Source organism: Papilio machaon, chromosome 19 (genome assembly GCF_912999745.1).
Source record: "Papilio machaon chromosome 19, ilPapMach1.1, whole genome shotgun sequence".
Classification (NCBI taxonomy): Eukaryota; Metazoa; Arthropoda; class Insecta; order Lepidoptera; family Papilionidae; genus Papilio; species Papilio machaon.
Genome location: NC_060004.1, coordinates 3,453,489 through 3,470,067, shown reverse-complemented (window position 1 = coordinate 3,470,067; position 16,579 = coordinate 3,453,489). Strand labels below are relative to the sequence as shown.

At 32.6% G+C, this 16,579-nt stretch overlaps 2 protein-coding genes across 2 annotated transcripts; both read right to left on the bottom strand.

The window, feature by feature from the left end:
* Positions 1-2,207: 2,207 nt before the first annotated feature.
* LOC106715141 (F-box/LRR-repeat protein 20) lies at positions 2,208-10,208 on the bottom strand. The gene is made up of 14 exons (XM_045682426.1): positions 10,044-10,208; positions 9,067-9,180; positions 8,717-8,800; positions 8,033-8,140; positions 7,370-7,467; positions 7,180-7,246; positions 6,812-6,914; positions 6,443-6,528; positions 5,956-6,138; positions 5,552-5,653; positions 5,147-5,234; positions 4,540-4,664; positions 3,868-4,020; positions 2,208-3,074 (listed from the first exon to the last, which is right to left on the bottom strand). The coding sequence occupies exons 1-13, from the start codon at positions 10,071-10,073 to the stop codon at positions 3,913-3,915; spliced, it is 1,296 nt and encodes a 431-aa protein (XP_045538382.1). The 5' UTR covers positions 10,074-10,208; the 3' UTR covers positions 2,208-3,074; positions 3,868-3,912.
* Positions 10,209-11,947: 1,739 nt separating this feature from the next.
* Positions 11,948-16,546, bottom strand: LOC106715140. Its single transcript, XM_045682556.1, has 7 exons — positions 16,297-16,546; positions 14,351-14,438; positions 13,843-13,969; positions 13,635-13,702; positions 13,261-13,360; positions 12,592-12,728; positions 11,948-12,276 (listed from the first exon to the last, which is right to left on the bottom strand). Exons 1-7 carry the CDS (start codon positions 16,327-16,329, stop codon positions 12,035-12,037), a joined length of 795 nt encoding a protein of 264 aa, XP_045538512.1. The 5' UTR covers positions 16,330-16,546; the 3' UTR covers positions 11,948-12,034.
* Positions 16,547-16,579: the final 33 nt, after the last annotated feature.

Sequence of the window (16,579 nt, the reverse complement as noted above, 5' to 3'; positions counted from 1 at the left end):
AATTTTTAATAGTCTATGGATAGAAGACAGTGTATAACATTAAATTAATAAATGCTCCATAAGCATTCATTGAAATATCACTATTCTATTACATTAAGAAGCAGTATTTTTTCCAATGTATCTTGATGTCTATTATTAACTGTAGAGACAAGTGAAAACATTTTGTGTTTTATTTACCTCGGTCTAGTTTAACACAATTGTATTTTTACTTAATACAGTAAAAACAAAAACTATGACGATAAACATTCATGATACCTTGGACTTATCAATTCCATTTCCAAGTCTTTATCCATTAGAATTTTATAAATATCTTAATGAATCCAAAAAAAAATGATTATTTTAATGTATAAACAAAACCGTAGAATTATGACACTCGTACATTCAAAGTAGTTAATAGCTTAAATCTTCTCCAATACCAAGTATAAACTGTTCAATGTAGACAGAAATAAGATTGTATAAAAAGATTAAAACTTTATGGCGGCTCGTGGTCAGCTGTAAGTCCATGTAATGCATTCAAATAGTCGTCCTTTTTTCGTCAGTCTTCGCGTGTTTCTTTATTGAATGTATGATAAAACTGACAAAATTAAATATAATTAATCGACTAGTCGAAAAAATCAAATTAACGTTTTGTTTTACTAGCCTAAAAAGAGAAAAAAGGACACAAGGGTGTGCCCCGCTCCCACATACCATTACGTCCCGTCACAGATAATATAATAGTGTTTTGCGTAGTGGTCTCGAAATTGCGAGCTGCCATAAAGTTTGAAGGGCACTATATTTCCCATTCAATTTTGTTGTTCCCAAATTCCTAATGGATAAAAGACTTGTACCAATCCGTAACGTTCCATACAAATATTGATACACTGTAACAAATTCAGTTTTACTAAATAATAATTCACTACCCTCAATAACTTACACACTACGTTAGATACTAGGTAAGCGGTAAAAAAATATTTTTTATAAAAGAAATAATTCTACCTACATTAATGATTACTACGTAAAGGCGAAATCATGCACTTTGTCATTAAATGACATTCCACATTTACTTGTGTAAAAAAAAGGAAATCTATATTTTTTAAATCGTAAAACAATCAGAAATTAAACAATGGCGATAGTGTTTACCTGTTTCAAGCCGATTTTCAGTAATTCGTACTAAAATTATTTAAAATTAAAAATAAACAGTACTATAAAACGCATTTTAAAGTCACAATCACATTTTAAACGCCGATCAATAGTTTGACTAAAAATTTAATAAATAAAAGAGGGTAGACTGAAAATTCAATTAAAAATCACATGTAAAGAGAAAATTCTTTTTTAGCAAACTTGTTGATGTCCTATTTGGATTGTGCTTTTATTCAAAAATTTTGTACTTTAACGAAAAAAATAATATTTGCCGTCAAACTGTCATATTTGACGTTTTGACTGATGTATATTTGATTTACCTACGAATTTACTTCTATTGATGATTATTTTTGGATATGGAAATCGTTACGTAATTCAGAAAATTAGTGATTAAGAATACATAGACTGAACAATAGATAAAATTGAATAAACATATTAAAGGGGGGTATAACTATAGGCAAAAACATCAAAATTAGTGTCCACAATAACATACAATGTGCGGAAAAAGTTATATTTCTAATATTTAGGTATACGACTTTATTCTAATCAACCAAAATATCTGGAAAGTGGCGGCGCCACTGCTTTCTCATTGGCTGTGACAAAAACGAACCTTTGGACATTTGAATACGAGAGTTATTTTTCTTCCCATTTCACAAATAAAATAAAAATATGGCCTAGCATGAATATTCGTAACTATATGCAGCCGAACATAAAGTACATTAACAAATTACGACATATTTAGTCGAAGACGTAACCAAGACGCATTTAGTAAATATTCGGGCTAGACCAGACTTTATAACACAAATTGTTGTATCAAAAATTAAAAACGGATTTTTTTTCCATCATTTATCACAGCAAATGATTAACTGTGGGTTTCCGAGATCAAAATCTTCGTTTAAAACATATTGTGAGACTTTGATCTTAGAAACCTACGGTAAGTTGACTTGGTCATAGTTTAAGAGCCACAGAACAAGAAAAAAAAAATAGTATCGAATGTTTTTATAAAACGATTAAGCATCTATTTCTTATTTTGATAAATGAAGCGTATTTTTTTCATTAGATTTTTTTTAATTGTATATGAGACGGAATTTTTATGAATTATTGTATGTTTTTTTTTAATTTAAATTTAATTTAAATTTCGTTAGATACGATTAGATATAAGTTACACCTAGAGAATAATATGAACACATAACATACCACGTGGCAGACACTACTTTTTTTTTCAATTATAATTAATGGATCCAGGGAAAGTCTTAGGAGGTTTAAGTCACCCTTCAATTCAAAAAATCGTTCTTGACCAAAATTTTGTCGACATTGAAAAAAAAAGTAAAAAAAATACGTAGTTATAAGTTATGATTTTTAACTGTTTGGAAAAAATAGTGTTAGCTTTTAAATTTTTATTGCACTAAAATGGACTCTTCTTTTTCCCTCCTCCTCTCAAACCTCCTAAACTCAGAATCCTAGATCCGCAAATATTTAGGTTAAATATATCTGAAATACCATCTTCTCAAGATCCATTCTTAGAAAAATAGGCACACATTTTATTAAACATAGATTCATTATCCATATGTGTTGCCAGTTTTGTTGTACTACCCTCATTTTCATTCTTTTTTTTTTTCTTCGATTTATTTGTTTTAATATAGATTAGTATATTTATAGTCAGAGAAGAATTGAAGCGTGTTATTTGTAGTAATGTGTATTAATTTTGTATGGTGTCATAATATTGTATGTATGAATTCCCTTGTATATTTTATGATGAGATATAATACTTCATCTAGCTGTCAATTTTCAATGGTTTTCGTCCTTTTTCCTTTTCTTTCGTCAAGTTTTTAGTAGAAATTCTTGTTCTGTTCTTTTGTCGGACATTCTTGAATGTTGTCCTGTCAGCGAGTGACCAGCCTCGATGAAGTGAGATGTTACCACACCCAAAATGTAATGAACATCGTGAAGGAAATCTGTGAACAGTTTAATTTACTTTTATTACAAACTAGTTTTTGCCCACGACACCATTCGCACGGAATTTAAAAAAGAAAACTTTTTATGTCACGTCCCACGGAAACGGGATAAAAAGTTTTCTATACCCGTCTAAGTTCACCAATTTTAAGCCAAACTGGTGAAGTTGTTTTTGAGTTATAAATAATGTAACTTATACGATTTTCTTTTACATAAGCTGTAGAAATATATGTACAAAAACATGTAGTTTTATAAAATATGTGAGCTATGCCTATATTTGTCAAAGTATATAGCTATAAAAACCTATGACGACGGGGATATTGACGATAAAAAAATCCGTGTGGCATTGCTTTTAGAGGCATAGTTAAGCATGTACATATTAATTCGTAAAATTTCACTCTGGTAAAATTATAATCTATATCAGTGATTGTCAAACTTATTTTCTTTCACGGCCCCCTTTGAAAATCAATTATATTTCAGAGCCTCCTAATTTTTATTCAGCCCTAAAACTTAAAAACCACAATTTCATTACTTTAATCAATTTCAATGCCCCCCATTTTATGGGCCTCTTATCGCCCCCTCCTAGGTTTTAAAGGAGGGTGTTATCGCCCACTTTGGGAAACACTGATTTATACCAACATTATAAAGAGGAAAGATTTTTTTTTTTTGTTTGTATTGAATAGGCTCCGGTACAACAGAACCAATGTGAATGTTTTTAGATTCAGTGCGGACGAAACCGCGGACAACTAGTGATACACATTTTTGTCTGTTTTGTGAAAGGTAATGTATACTGACAGTGTTGCGCGCGGCGAGTGCTGGGGGTCGGGGGGTCGGGGGGTCTCATATGATGACGCAGCAGCGGCAGTAGCGAGGCCGCGCACCGCCGCCCGCCGCGGGGGGCGTCACCGGCGCGAAGTACGCGTGCACCTTTATATTGGGCAAGTGGTTCTGTACACACAAACAAAATTATATTTCAACATATGCCATTGTATTTTTCAAATATCTTGTCGATTCAAGATCCCCCCTCTTATACCTTTAACACCCTGTTACACCTAATGCTTTGCGCAGTGACTCGTGCGATGTTTCGAGCTGCTAAGATATTTGAAAAATACTATACAACATTTTTTGAAACTTTGGTTTACAAATAAACCCTTCCTCGTTCCTCCTTTTTTATCTTTTTCCATTATGGCTACAGAATTATTGTCAACTTAACTGATTTTGAAGACTACCACATATGGTCTACGATAACTTAAACAGTTGCTAAACTTAGATTTTAAATACTAAATTAACATTAAGGAACTTAATAACCAATTAAAAAGTTTGAATGCGACAGTGAATATCCTATTGTCAATGTGACATTTTTTGTCCTATGTAAGTTTTCTGTTTTTTTTTTTTTACTATGAAAATTCAATTAAAAAACATAGTTCTATAGTTGTTTTATAATTAAATTTGTTATTGTTTGCTTACCCTCAATTTCCTAATGGCATTCCTTGTGACCATCTGACAGTCATAGAGTTCTATAAGTTGCAAGTTATGACATGAAGTTAAATGCTCTAACGCTCCGTCTGTCACCAGAGGACAATTGTCTAAACCTGAAAATATTTAAATCAATATTTACATACACCATTCTTAAAAGGACAAAAACATTAGAGATTATTTTTATACATTTAGTAATCACATTAAACTTGTGTTAAATAATCCAGTATTTCAGTAGTAATTCTATTTTCAGAGTGTTGTTGGATCAGAGGATCAGCAATTGACCTGTAATCTGCAGATCCTGGGTTCGAATCCAGCCATTCACCAATGTATTTTTCTACCGACGTTCTTACATTAAAGGAAAACATCGTGATACAAACTTCATATACCTGAGAAGGATCAAAGATATGTGTGAAGTCAACAAACCAGCACTTGGCCAGCGTGGTTGATTATGGCCTAGTCACCCCTAACTTAGGGTAGACTCCGAGCCCCTCAGCTGATAGGAAGATGATGAAATGAAACAAACATCCATCAATACATCCATCCGTCCACAATTTTTTGTTTTTAAATATTAGTAAGATTAACAAATTATTATTACCTAATACAGTGAGATGTTCCGCAGCGCACGGCGACATTGACAACTGTTTTATTCCATAGTCAGTTATCAGCTCGCAGTGGGAGAGCGTCTGGAATTTCAATTTATTTATATTTATAACTAGTTGTTACCCGCAAATTTGTCCGCACAGAATAAAAAAAATATAATCTCTAGTACCCGAGGGTAGTGTAGCTTCTCCACAGTAAAAGAATTTTTCAAATCGGTTCAGTAGTTTCAGAGCATATTCAATGCAAACAGACAATCAAATTTTTCCTGTTTATATTAGTATCGAGTAGACGATGGCAATTTACTTAATATATTAATTATATCACTATGATTTTATACGATAGCGTCACTGCTACAAAAAATATTAATGAAGTTATTATTATAGAAAAATGAAACACTTACCAATTTCTCTAGTCTGGGACAGCCCATCGAAAGGTGTACCAAAGTCGTATCTGTTATAAGAACACATTCTTCTAAATCCATACGCTCTAGCATTCTGCAATTCTGTAGGGAGAAAAAAAACCTTGTAAAATACACTTAACTTTCACATGCGTACGTGTACGTGCGTGTGTACGTACACACGCGGGTTTGTTTTTGCGCGTACGTATGTGCGTACATACGTGTAAATGTGTATGTGTGCATCTACGTATGTGAGTGTGCGTGTACTTATGTGTCGTTTGTGTGTGAATATGTGCGTACTTATGAGTACGTATAAGTGTGTACGCGTACTTATGCGTAATGTGTTTGTGCGAGTACGTATACGAGCATATGTGCGTATGTGTGTGTGCGTACGTGCGTGTCCATACCCTGGCGAGCGCCTGGAAGCCGGCATCAGTGAGCTGCGTGCACTGCGCGAGCTCCAACGTGGCGAGGTTGGGGCAGCGCGCGGCGAGCGCCGCCAGCGCGCCGTCAGTCAGCCGCGAGCACCCCGACACGCACAGCCGGCGCATCGCACCGCCCAGCTTACATATCGACTCGTCCGTTAAATTCTACACAATAAAAAACCATCATTAATGTCATCAAGGCCATTAAAAAGTCGCCTAAGCTGAGCAGGACATGTAGACAAATTTAATGATTGCAGATTGCCGAAGTGAAGTCAGCTCGTACCTAAATCATGCGGTATACCGAAATTAAGATGGCTAGATGTTATCTTACGAAATCTTGAAAATGCCTCGAATGCTGGATATAAAAAATAGTAGTTACTGTCCGCTTGAAATATTCTCTTCAATTTCTATCCAATTACATTTTATTGTTCAAAATTCTGATATTAAAAAGTACACAAAACAAACTTACATCGCAGCCCTGTACATTAAGAGCTTCTAAATCGGGACAATGAGTGGCCAAACTTGACACAGCCTTGTCATTAACATTCTTGCAGCCTGGAAAAAGATAATAGTTTTCAGATATCTTGACGGCTCTTATATAGCTCTGCGCAGGGCACAAAGGTGTGTTGGGGAGGTAGCAGGATGCGGAGGGAGGGCACTGCACAACGTGAACATGACCTCGTGCCAATAAGATATTTGAAATGAACTATACCTATATTGTAGAATAAAATGTAGCCATTTAAAAACGATTCCCACACATATCAAAAAAAAAAATAGAAACGAATAATTTTATCTTTTTATTTACTGTTTATGGAAAAAATTAATTTGAATTAACTACCTCTACAAATGAAGCTCTTCAGTTTAGGACAGCCACGGGCTAAGGCTTCCACACCATTGTCTGTTATTGATTGACACCATGACACATTCACGTGTGTCAAGAGCTGAAAAAAAATTATCTCACTGAAAATCGCCGGGTAAGGTAAGTAATTGTGTAATTTATATAAATAAAAAATTTAACTTCTATTTAACTTTTTTTAACATTTAGTTTTTAAGTTGCTTCGAGAAAAGATGATTCGGCCATCCTTACCTCGCGAGATAAACCACCAAAGTGCAAGCTTAATATATTTTTTAAATTTGTATCTAATATTGTAGCAACATTGCATAAGTTAGAAATATAAATGTTTTTTTTATTTAACATCAACTTACAGGACAACCATCTGAAAGCGCTTTTAAAGATATATCTGTTATACTTGGACAGGAATCAAGGTTGATTCTGTAAGGAAAATTTAAAATTTAAAATGTTGAAACAAAATTATATTAACGTAAATAAATATTTATAATAAATGTCCTAATTTCTTTTTTTACATTTACGAATATTAATTTTAATAATACATACCTTTGTAATTTACTACACCTCCGGCCCAAGGCTTGACAAGTCTGATCTGTCAACTTCTTGCATTTGTTCAGATTTAAGTCTTCAATGTTCGGACAGGACTGAAAAATAAACCATTATGTAAAGTATCCTTACCATTTTGTTTCTAAAATTGTGATATTCTTTTGCAATTTTAACAAAAATCTAAAGATATTTAAAAAAATATTAAACATATATGTTTTAATTCACAATTAGAAATTACATTTTTAATAATTTTTTTATAATCAGCAGTAATAACCAGTTAAGTGGGGTTAAGTGTACCTGCTGGATGCTTAATTTAAAATTATCAATTAGATATTGTTTACTTAAGTAAATTTAAATCTTATTATAAAAGACAGAGAAAAAATTTGATCTATAAATTCAAGGTTTCTGTACAATCAATTATATATTTATAATGCAACTACCACCATAGAGTTAATTACATTTTATTACCAATAATTGCAATTGAAAAGTCAAAAATATGAGATACTGGCAATAAATTATCAGTCATTATGTATTTGTTCTTATATATTTTGATGATTTTATAAATAAAATCGCTAATCCAATGCTTGTCTATAGGCTCTGATAAACATGATGAGAACAACTCGCTTCTTTGCTACATTCTATTAAAAGTTTTAAAGACAATACCTGTGCTAGTGTCTTCATAGAGCCGTCCGCAATACTTTCGCATCCTCGTAATGATAGCTGCCGGAGAAAGCCACCACATCTTCGTGATATGTTTTCAATCACTGGACCCTAAAGAACACATTCTGTAATACCAACTGTCACACTCAGTTATTATGTGGCCCGCCCATAACATATATTTAGTATATTAAGAATACACTAAATTATAAGTATTTTTTAATACTGTAAGGTGGCTAGCAAGCAACTGGCTGGTATTCGCCTAAATAGTGAAGGGATCGCTGCCCATAGGCATCTGCAATTGCAGTTGTGTTGCTTATCTTTAATCTGCGAAGAAGGGAAGGGAACGAAGAAAATATTTCCACTTTCTATGAATCCCCTTCTCTGTCAAATCCATTTCCCCTTCCCATCCTTTCTTTATAAAAAATTTGTGGAAACCAAAAGTGGACTAAAATTAGGCCTCTGACACAAGCAAATTACTAAACAACTATGAATATGGCAATTTGTAAGAGAAACCTATATACTAAGGATCTCCCATAATGACCATTTTACCACTCGCAACTGTGTCAGTCAGTGATATCTTTCAGTAAGGCTAGGCTTAGAAACAGTTTAAGGAATCATTAAAAAAATCACATTAAAATTGTTTATTGTTTATGAAAACATGCATAGATATATGATATGAAAATTTACCTCTACATCTCTCTGGAAGTCAAATAAATCTATCCTCTGCCAGTTGGAACCATCTAAAGCAAGAATGTTCCATAATTTTGATACCTGCAGTAGACAATAATTAGATTAAAAACCTGAACATAAATGTCTCGGAATTTGTCTATTCAAATTAATATTTATAAACAAAAGGAGTAAATATTTTTAAAAAATATTTTAAAAGTAAATATAATACACACTTTAAGGAAGATAGAAATAAAAACAAAACAAATGTCAATAGTAAAGTCTATTATCATTTTAATTAACTGATAAGAAATGATAATCACTTTGTTGTGCTTTTATAATAGATAAAAGTAAATATTGTGCAAAGTTACCTGAGCGCAGCGGCAGAGAGAGACTACGTCCAGGTAGGATAGTATCCTGAGCAGCAACTCCTTTGGCAGTTTTCTATTGATATGATTCTCATCTTCACCAGAAAATCTAGCTATCTGTAAAAAGCCATCTAATGTTTGATATCAGATCATATACATTCCCACTGACTCAAACTCACATCAAGTTGACTAAACTTTAGTCCACAACACAGACCCAGTGGGTAACAAAACTGAATTTTATTTCCTATTCAACTAATCAAGGATACACTGAACATCAACTTTTTAGTAACTGAAATTTGACATCATAAAGCTTTAAACTGCAGCAATCATTAAATAATTTAATTTTAATTAAACTTTTAACATGGTAATTTTAAATTAAACTTAAAATTTATTTATTCTTCTACATGTTTTCTAAATGTTTATGATACGACATTCTGAATTTTAATGACATTCAAAATCAGTAAAATTAATGTTTCTGATATTTGTAAGAAATGTAAATTCAAATGTTAATTAAAAACAAATAGGTAATTTGGATTTGCCCATTAAAATTTTCTGATCTTCTACGTAACGGTATTAGACATTAACGCGAGTTGACTGCACGTTTAAACTGAGGTCAATACACTAAGTAACAAAGAAATAACACGTTCTTAATCATTCTATACCAAAAAACATTTTAAATAATCCGTATTAAAACGCTATAAACTTAATGCGCTGTACTTTGGATACCGGGAAAGATTGAACATAAGCAAAACTTTAAAAATAGATTACTACTAATATTTACCATACTCATGTTCTTGAATTATTTTTCTAAAATCCTTTACTAAAAGCAATAAATTCCTAATAGGTGTAAGAATTATTCCTTCAAATTGAAACTTCTTTGTTCTCGCAAGCGCTAGGCCCTTGATTCTTGTAGCGCACTTCGATGTCAGCTGTTTTAATCAAAACGAAAACAAACAAATCCGAAAATCAATTAGACTTACCTCAAATTTATTCCTTCCGGAATAAGACATACTCGGATACGGTGTCACCTTAGCCACAGTGTAGATTTTTATTTATACACTGGCTCTAAAAATGAAAAGACACCGAAACCAAGACTTGACACGAAAGCGGACGGCTTAATATAATTCAGAATTTTCTTTGACTACAATGGCCGAAGCCGAAGTTTGTTGTTTTATTTCAAGTACATTCGAAACTTTAAGTTTTGAAATTAAATATTTATATTAATTTCACACATTATACCTCGATAAAAAACTAAAATTTATTAAAGATAATTCACTATCAATTACGAATGTTATTTTAATTAAACGATCATTTTCAGATTTTCCGGAAAACAAATTCTTCATCTTCTTTCCAGAATTTTGAACGCACTCGACACAAAACCAACTGACATGTGTCAAAAGTATTAATAATATGTTTTCAGCGCCATCTTTTATGTGAAGTTGAAAATATTTAAAAATTGGCTTTTCTATAGTATCCAGTTCCAGTAGAAACTACAGGAAAATAAAAAAAGCTAATCTTATCCAGGGATATTAAATTATAATTAATACATTAAAAAACAAAACATGTTATTAACAATACAAGTAGTATATTAACCAGTGTTCCTTTCGTGTTCGATAACATATTGGCAAGTAATATGTTTAACATTTCATATTTTTTAAATAATCCACAAAGAAAGGACAAGAAATAGTCTACTTACGTGTAGTCATCTCCTATTCAAAACAATAACGTTATATCCGCTGCGTGGAGATTCCTTGCATGTTTATGAATTTCATAGTATTGATTTTACTGACACGCAATATATTTTTACAGGTGCATTTTATAAATGGATAATTTATGTAAACTGTGCTTTAAATGTATGTATACGTTTCCCTTATAGTGACTACTAGCTGTCGCCCGCGACTTCGTTCGCGCGGAATTAAAAATCATCATCAAGATTCGTTGAGCCGTTCCGAAGATAACTTCGAATCTAAACATTCGCATTTATAATATAAGTAAGATAGGATTGTTAATTTTGATCGTTTTTTCCCAGATTTTTTTGTGATGGAGTTGTTTCTGACTGGAAGAAACGACACATCATACCTGGCCTTTTCCCAATCACGTGGGGTCGGCACACAAGGTTTTATAAACCTTAAAGTTTTGGCTTAAATTTTTACGGCCGGCCGCCTACCTGTCGCCAAACTTACTTGGGAGGAATTTCTTAAAATTAAATATAATATAAACTAAATACACCAAAAATGAAAATGAGTAAAAACATTATAAATAAAAAAAAACTTTAGGCTCTTGTCGCTAATAGGTAGTGATCACTATATACTTCAGTGGTATTGTTATTCTTTACCACCTCTTAAGACCATAAACTTCGGTTTAAGAATAACTATTCTCAAGGATGCCTCAACTCGTGTCACTTCACTGGCAGTTTACTTTCATGCTGTCAAATCGGGAAGCAGATATATTTACGTAACCCAGGGTATTCTCTGGCAAAACATTTGAACAAAAACATTAGTGTGTCGACCTTCATAGAACAGGGAGATGAAGATGATGATGTGAATATGTCACTGGTTACCCAGGAACTATGGTGAAGATTACAGGTTGATTTCCGAGATCCTGGTATTTCTTTTTTTTATGGACATCTATTCAAACATGCTCGTTGCTTAAGGGTTTTACTTGCATTGTCTTTCTGTACGATGTCACCATTCTAACCAATACAAAATTACCTAAGGCGTTTGCTTTCCAGTTCATATTGAGCTTTATAGGATAACTAAGTTATTTAAAAAAAAATACAAAATTTTAGAACAAACAAATTATATTAATTAGGTTTTATCAAAAGTAACAAAGTTCATTAAGTAATAACAATGATACAAGGGACATTACAGTCCAATACGTCCATGTTAGTCGTATATATTATATAGTCGAAATTATTCTTTGATATCGCATGTACTCCCACTAAGTCAATATTAACGAAAACATATTAATTTTAATTGAAGAGATGTTTCGAATTAGATAGGGTTTTTATATTATTCGTGAAATAGGATGTGTATTTTTCTGCGGAATATCCGTGTAATTTAACTTGTTGCGGTTGGTATGCGTTTGATTCCCGTACCATGTTTTTATCGAATATCGGGTACACAGTTGATCTCTTCCTTCGTGGGTTTTCTTGCATCTGCTGACTGGGGTAGGGGTCCACGAAGCGACGTCCGTTAATATCGTTGCCATCCGCTGTCGGGAATATCGTTGGCTAAATTAATAAAATATCAATGTTAAACTATTTCTCGATATAACGTTAAATTTTTTTAAGCAGTTCTACATAAATTATATGAAAACTATGAACGCTTTACAAGTGCTTGTAAAACGTTTGTGCTCTAAAAATAGAATAATTTTGCTTCAATAAAGAGAAATAATCAATTTAATAAGCCACAAAATAAACATATATTAAATTAAGATATTATTACCCATTGAATCGAATCGATAGATTGTTGTCAATTTTCTTAAATAAAAATAAATCGATTCACTCAATGGTCAATAACACCGTACTTTGCTTGCCTGCGCCTCTGCTGTTGAATATCCCAGGTGCGGACTGCGGCTGCGCCTCGCCGCCCACCGTGTTCTGTTGAATACTGCCCATGCCCACTACCGCCGGGTTGGGTTCGTTCTGCTGGCCCTTCCAAGGTCTGCAAATTTATAGGTATAAATTAATAGCAAAGAGTCTTTATTGAAACAATAAGTGAATATTACCGAAATATATACGTCACATATCCATAATATACAATATAGTATGCTACAATATATACAATATCATAGATAATTTACGACAAAAATAGACCCTTGTTGGACTGTGACTTGTAAATGACTAGCCGCGTGACACGCTTCTATACAACTGTCTCATTTGCACCAACGTTAGCACACAGCTTTCTTGCTCTCTCGGTAGTAAGTTGATTGGAAGTTTGCAGTCACATGAATTCATAATTATTATGAATTTGTAACTTGAGTCCACATCCCCATAACAGTAACACAAATCCTGCAGGCAGGTTTATTTTTGTATCTTCCAAAAATTTATTTGTGTAAAGTATTATTGTAGAGTCCGAATGTCGAAGATTTCGTATTTGAAAACTGATTGTTTATCTTTAGCACAGTCTCTAAAGATTGGTGTGACCAAGGATTGGCCTCTAAACCTATATGCCATATTTGTTTTGTCGCACTCACTTGTCAGGGAACAGTTCCCCTGGTTGTCCTCTGGTCTGCACTATTCTTTCACCGTTCACTTCAACAACACATCGCAATCTTGCGCAACAAGTTGGGAACTCTGAAAATTTAGCCATCCATTAATAAATCTATCTCGTATGTTCGCCCGCTACTTCCTATAAGTAAATTATGGTCGTGTCTTCTTTACGATAGGTGGTGAAAAAAACATACGAGTGAACCAAATCGCGCGACTATTCGCTTAGTGAATAATGGGTCTTAGATTAGAACGATCCAACGATTGAAATAATTTTAACTTATTTTTTTCTATTAAGTTCTTTTACATAAATCAGTTTATAATAATATAGATAGTAATAATTAAAAATGGTGTAACATACCAACGTTTTCATCTTCAATGTATTCGTGACATTCTAAAGCATTTTCTGGAATTTTTGGTTTTCGGCACCTAAAAATTTTACAGAATTAAAAAAAGAGTTAAATTTTTTTTATGTATTATCTGCATTATCTTAAAATCGCGATCAAATTAGTTTAAAGTTTCCCTCCCTGTATACTGATAAAAACAATGATTAATTAAAATAATATTACCCAACAGCTGCAATGAAATATTTCCCGTCTCTAATTTCACATCTGTAGCGATGGCATGTGTAATGATCGGACCATTCCTGCCAGGGCTGATACCCTTTTCTAGAATATTTATCCACACATGCTTGATCTGTTAAAATATTGACGATTAATTAAAAACAAAATAGCGATCATTTAAATAAAAAAAAAAACAATAAGCCCAGTTGTCTATGTACACTTATGCAACCAAGACAGCAACAAAAATCAAACTCATTTTTGAATTACTTAAAAATTTAGCCAATTACCATAACACTACAAGTTATAATATAATGGACATAAATATTATAATTATACAGGGGTCAGTCGGGCGAAAATAGTTATATAATTATAAATGTTACTAATATTATAAGTGCGAATGTTTGAATGTATGGATGGAAAAATAGTTTTTTTAATGCCGCGCGGACGGAGTCGTTATCATTAACTTAAGTACAAGAAAACGTAAAGAAATATAAAATATTTTTTTTTTACTTACAACTGACATCTTCGGTGTATATCCCTGGTACTATTAAATACGTTAAGTATATTATTGCAAAAAATTGCATTTTAAAAAAGAATAAAACCTAGAATAAAAAAATATTAGATTGAAAACGTTGATGTCTGTTCGAAAAATCAAACACCAACTGAATTATAATGCTCTTCCGCGGCCTAAAATACTATTTTAAGGCAGACATTATTTAGAAAACATAAGAAAACCGACACCAGAAGTTGTAAAATGAAACTGAAATGTTATGTGAATCTTTTTCGCGCTTCCTGAGTAGATCTAAACAAATGAAGTGGTATAGGTAAAACAATAAGCTATGTTTTATGTTTCAAATCCTATTTTGTATTACAAATTGACGAATTAACAATTTTCAAGGTTAAAACATTAGATGTATTAAAAATGCAAACGTATATCAATTAATTAATAAACATAATGATAATTTACAATAACAATTATTATGAAAAACATACCTAATTATTCGATAACTTTTTTTAAATTATTAAATCCTACCGTTTGGTCGCTGAGGCTGATAATAAAGGAATAAACCAACAAATGGCCAATGGCGAATTGTTTTGAAATCAAAATGTATATTCCAAGAAATGCGGCTGTATGTAGTCGTAAGGTCGATTGTTAAGTTTTACGTAACATGTTTCAATTGGTTGGAAAAAAAGTTACAATTCAATCTACTTGTTTTTCTTTTTAGTTCAGTGAAGGATTAGTAATTTTAACTATTTACGCTTCTGCTATTTAGGTAAGTTAAAACCTCCTTGCATCTACTAAACTAGATGTATTACGGAATTAGCTAGTTACGTATGGAGGTCAGAATTGTAATTTACTAAAAATAATCTCGAGGTTCCAAGACTTCATGGCCGCTCATGGTTCTCAAGATTAGCTGTGAGTGCTTGTTTTCAGAAGTGCGTGTCAGGTACGCCTACTGATGGTACCTAAAATTGTGTTCTGCGCAATCGTCCTACGTCTTGTGCAGAATTAGAACCACGATAAAAGTTGAATTAGGTTGTACATAACATTATGATGATATACTAAATGGTGGCCAGTATACTTATGGGTAAAGCAGTACTTAATTCCCAAAGTGGTTCAGGTGGGCCTACCGGGATTCACGTAAGACCCGGCGGGGGTATACGACGATTGGAAATAAAGTTGTGGGCTCGCTGGAAGAGAAAGAAAGTTTAGCTAGTTCGAAGAGTTTATGTAAACTCTCTGTCACAGAAACTAGAATAATTTTTAAAACGTGTCTACGAAAAAACATGTTTGGAAATCTCTGCTGTAAAGGAAAATAGGTCAATCAAATGACCGCAGTGCAAAATTAATATGGTTTTTAAAGATCATATAATGATACTCGGAACATAGTATAGCGAAGTACAACATATAGTACAACTATTTTATTGCTGTTCATTATTATTATTATATCGTCGTGACGGTTCATTTTATTTTAATAAGAGATGGGGGCAAACGAGCAGCGAGAACACCAAGGTGTTCATGGACGCCCATGGACATCATTTTATCTTTTACGCAAACTATTCATCACTTTCTATCATATTGACCTTTAGTTTATAAGCGTAATCTTTGTTGTAGGGTAGTCCTTTGATATTCATTTTTATATTTATATTTTTTGCTAATTTTATCCCGATGGGCAAACAAAGCGTGCTCTGTTTTTGTGTATGTAATATAACAAAACCCGTAGTATTATGAATGAATGCATTTAGTTCACAGTTTGATATCAGTTTGTAATCTGCCTTCCCTACTGAGATTATAAACTAACTGAGCACACAATTTTTCATGTTAATTTAAATAAAGTTTTGGATCATGCAATTACTTGAAACATATTTTTTTGTCTTTTGAACTATTTTAAAAGTCCAACAATGTATCAAGAGTATATACTAAACTTATCTAATAAAAAAAGGAAAAAAAAAACATACTTTCATAAGCAAAATCGTGGGAACAGAACGCATCTGTAATACAATGGCGAGCGATTGCGTTACGTCAATCAAATCAAAATCAAAAGCCGCTGTCGTTTACTCGCCTTTGTACGTTATGTGTATACGAAAATTATTAGAATCACCTTTCAATGATAAGTTGTTAAGTCAGTTTCAGTTCTAAGTGCAAGTTCGATGTATTTTATTTCTACCTTATTTTAAAAAATGTCGCGCATAATGTTTTCCTAGTTTAAAAACATACCTAATTATTTTAAATTTTAAACTC

Bases quoted from the DNA above. Each gene is read 5' to 3' on its own strand.
- LOC106715140 (XM_045682556.1), bottom strand. From the start codon at position 16,329: ATGCGTTCTGTTCCCACGATTTTGCTTATGAAA. The intron at 13,703-13,842 runs GTAATATTATTT...TAAAATTTTTAG, and splicing joins TATTTCATTGCAGCTGTTGG to GTGCCGAAAACCAAAAATTC. The intron at 13,361-13,634 runs GTATGTTACACC...CTAAATTTTCAG, and splicing joins CATTGAAGATGAAAACGTTG to AGTTCCCAACTTGTTGCGCA.
- LOC106715141 (XM_045682426.1), bottom strand. From the start codon at position 10,073: ATGTCTTATTCCGGAAGGAATAAATTTGAG. The intron at 7,468-8,032 runs GTATTGTCTTTA...TTTATTTTTCAG, and splicing joins CTATGAAGACACTAGCACAG to TCCTGTCCGAACATTGAAGA. The intron at 6,529-6,811 runs GTAGTTAATTCA...ATCTTTTTCCAG, and splicing joins GAAGAGCTTCATTTGTAGAG to GCTGCAAGAATGTTAATGAC.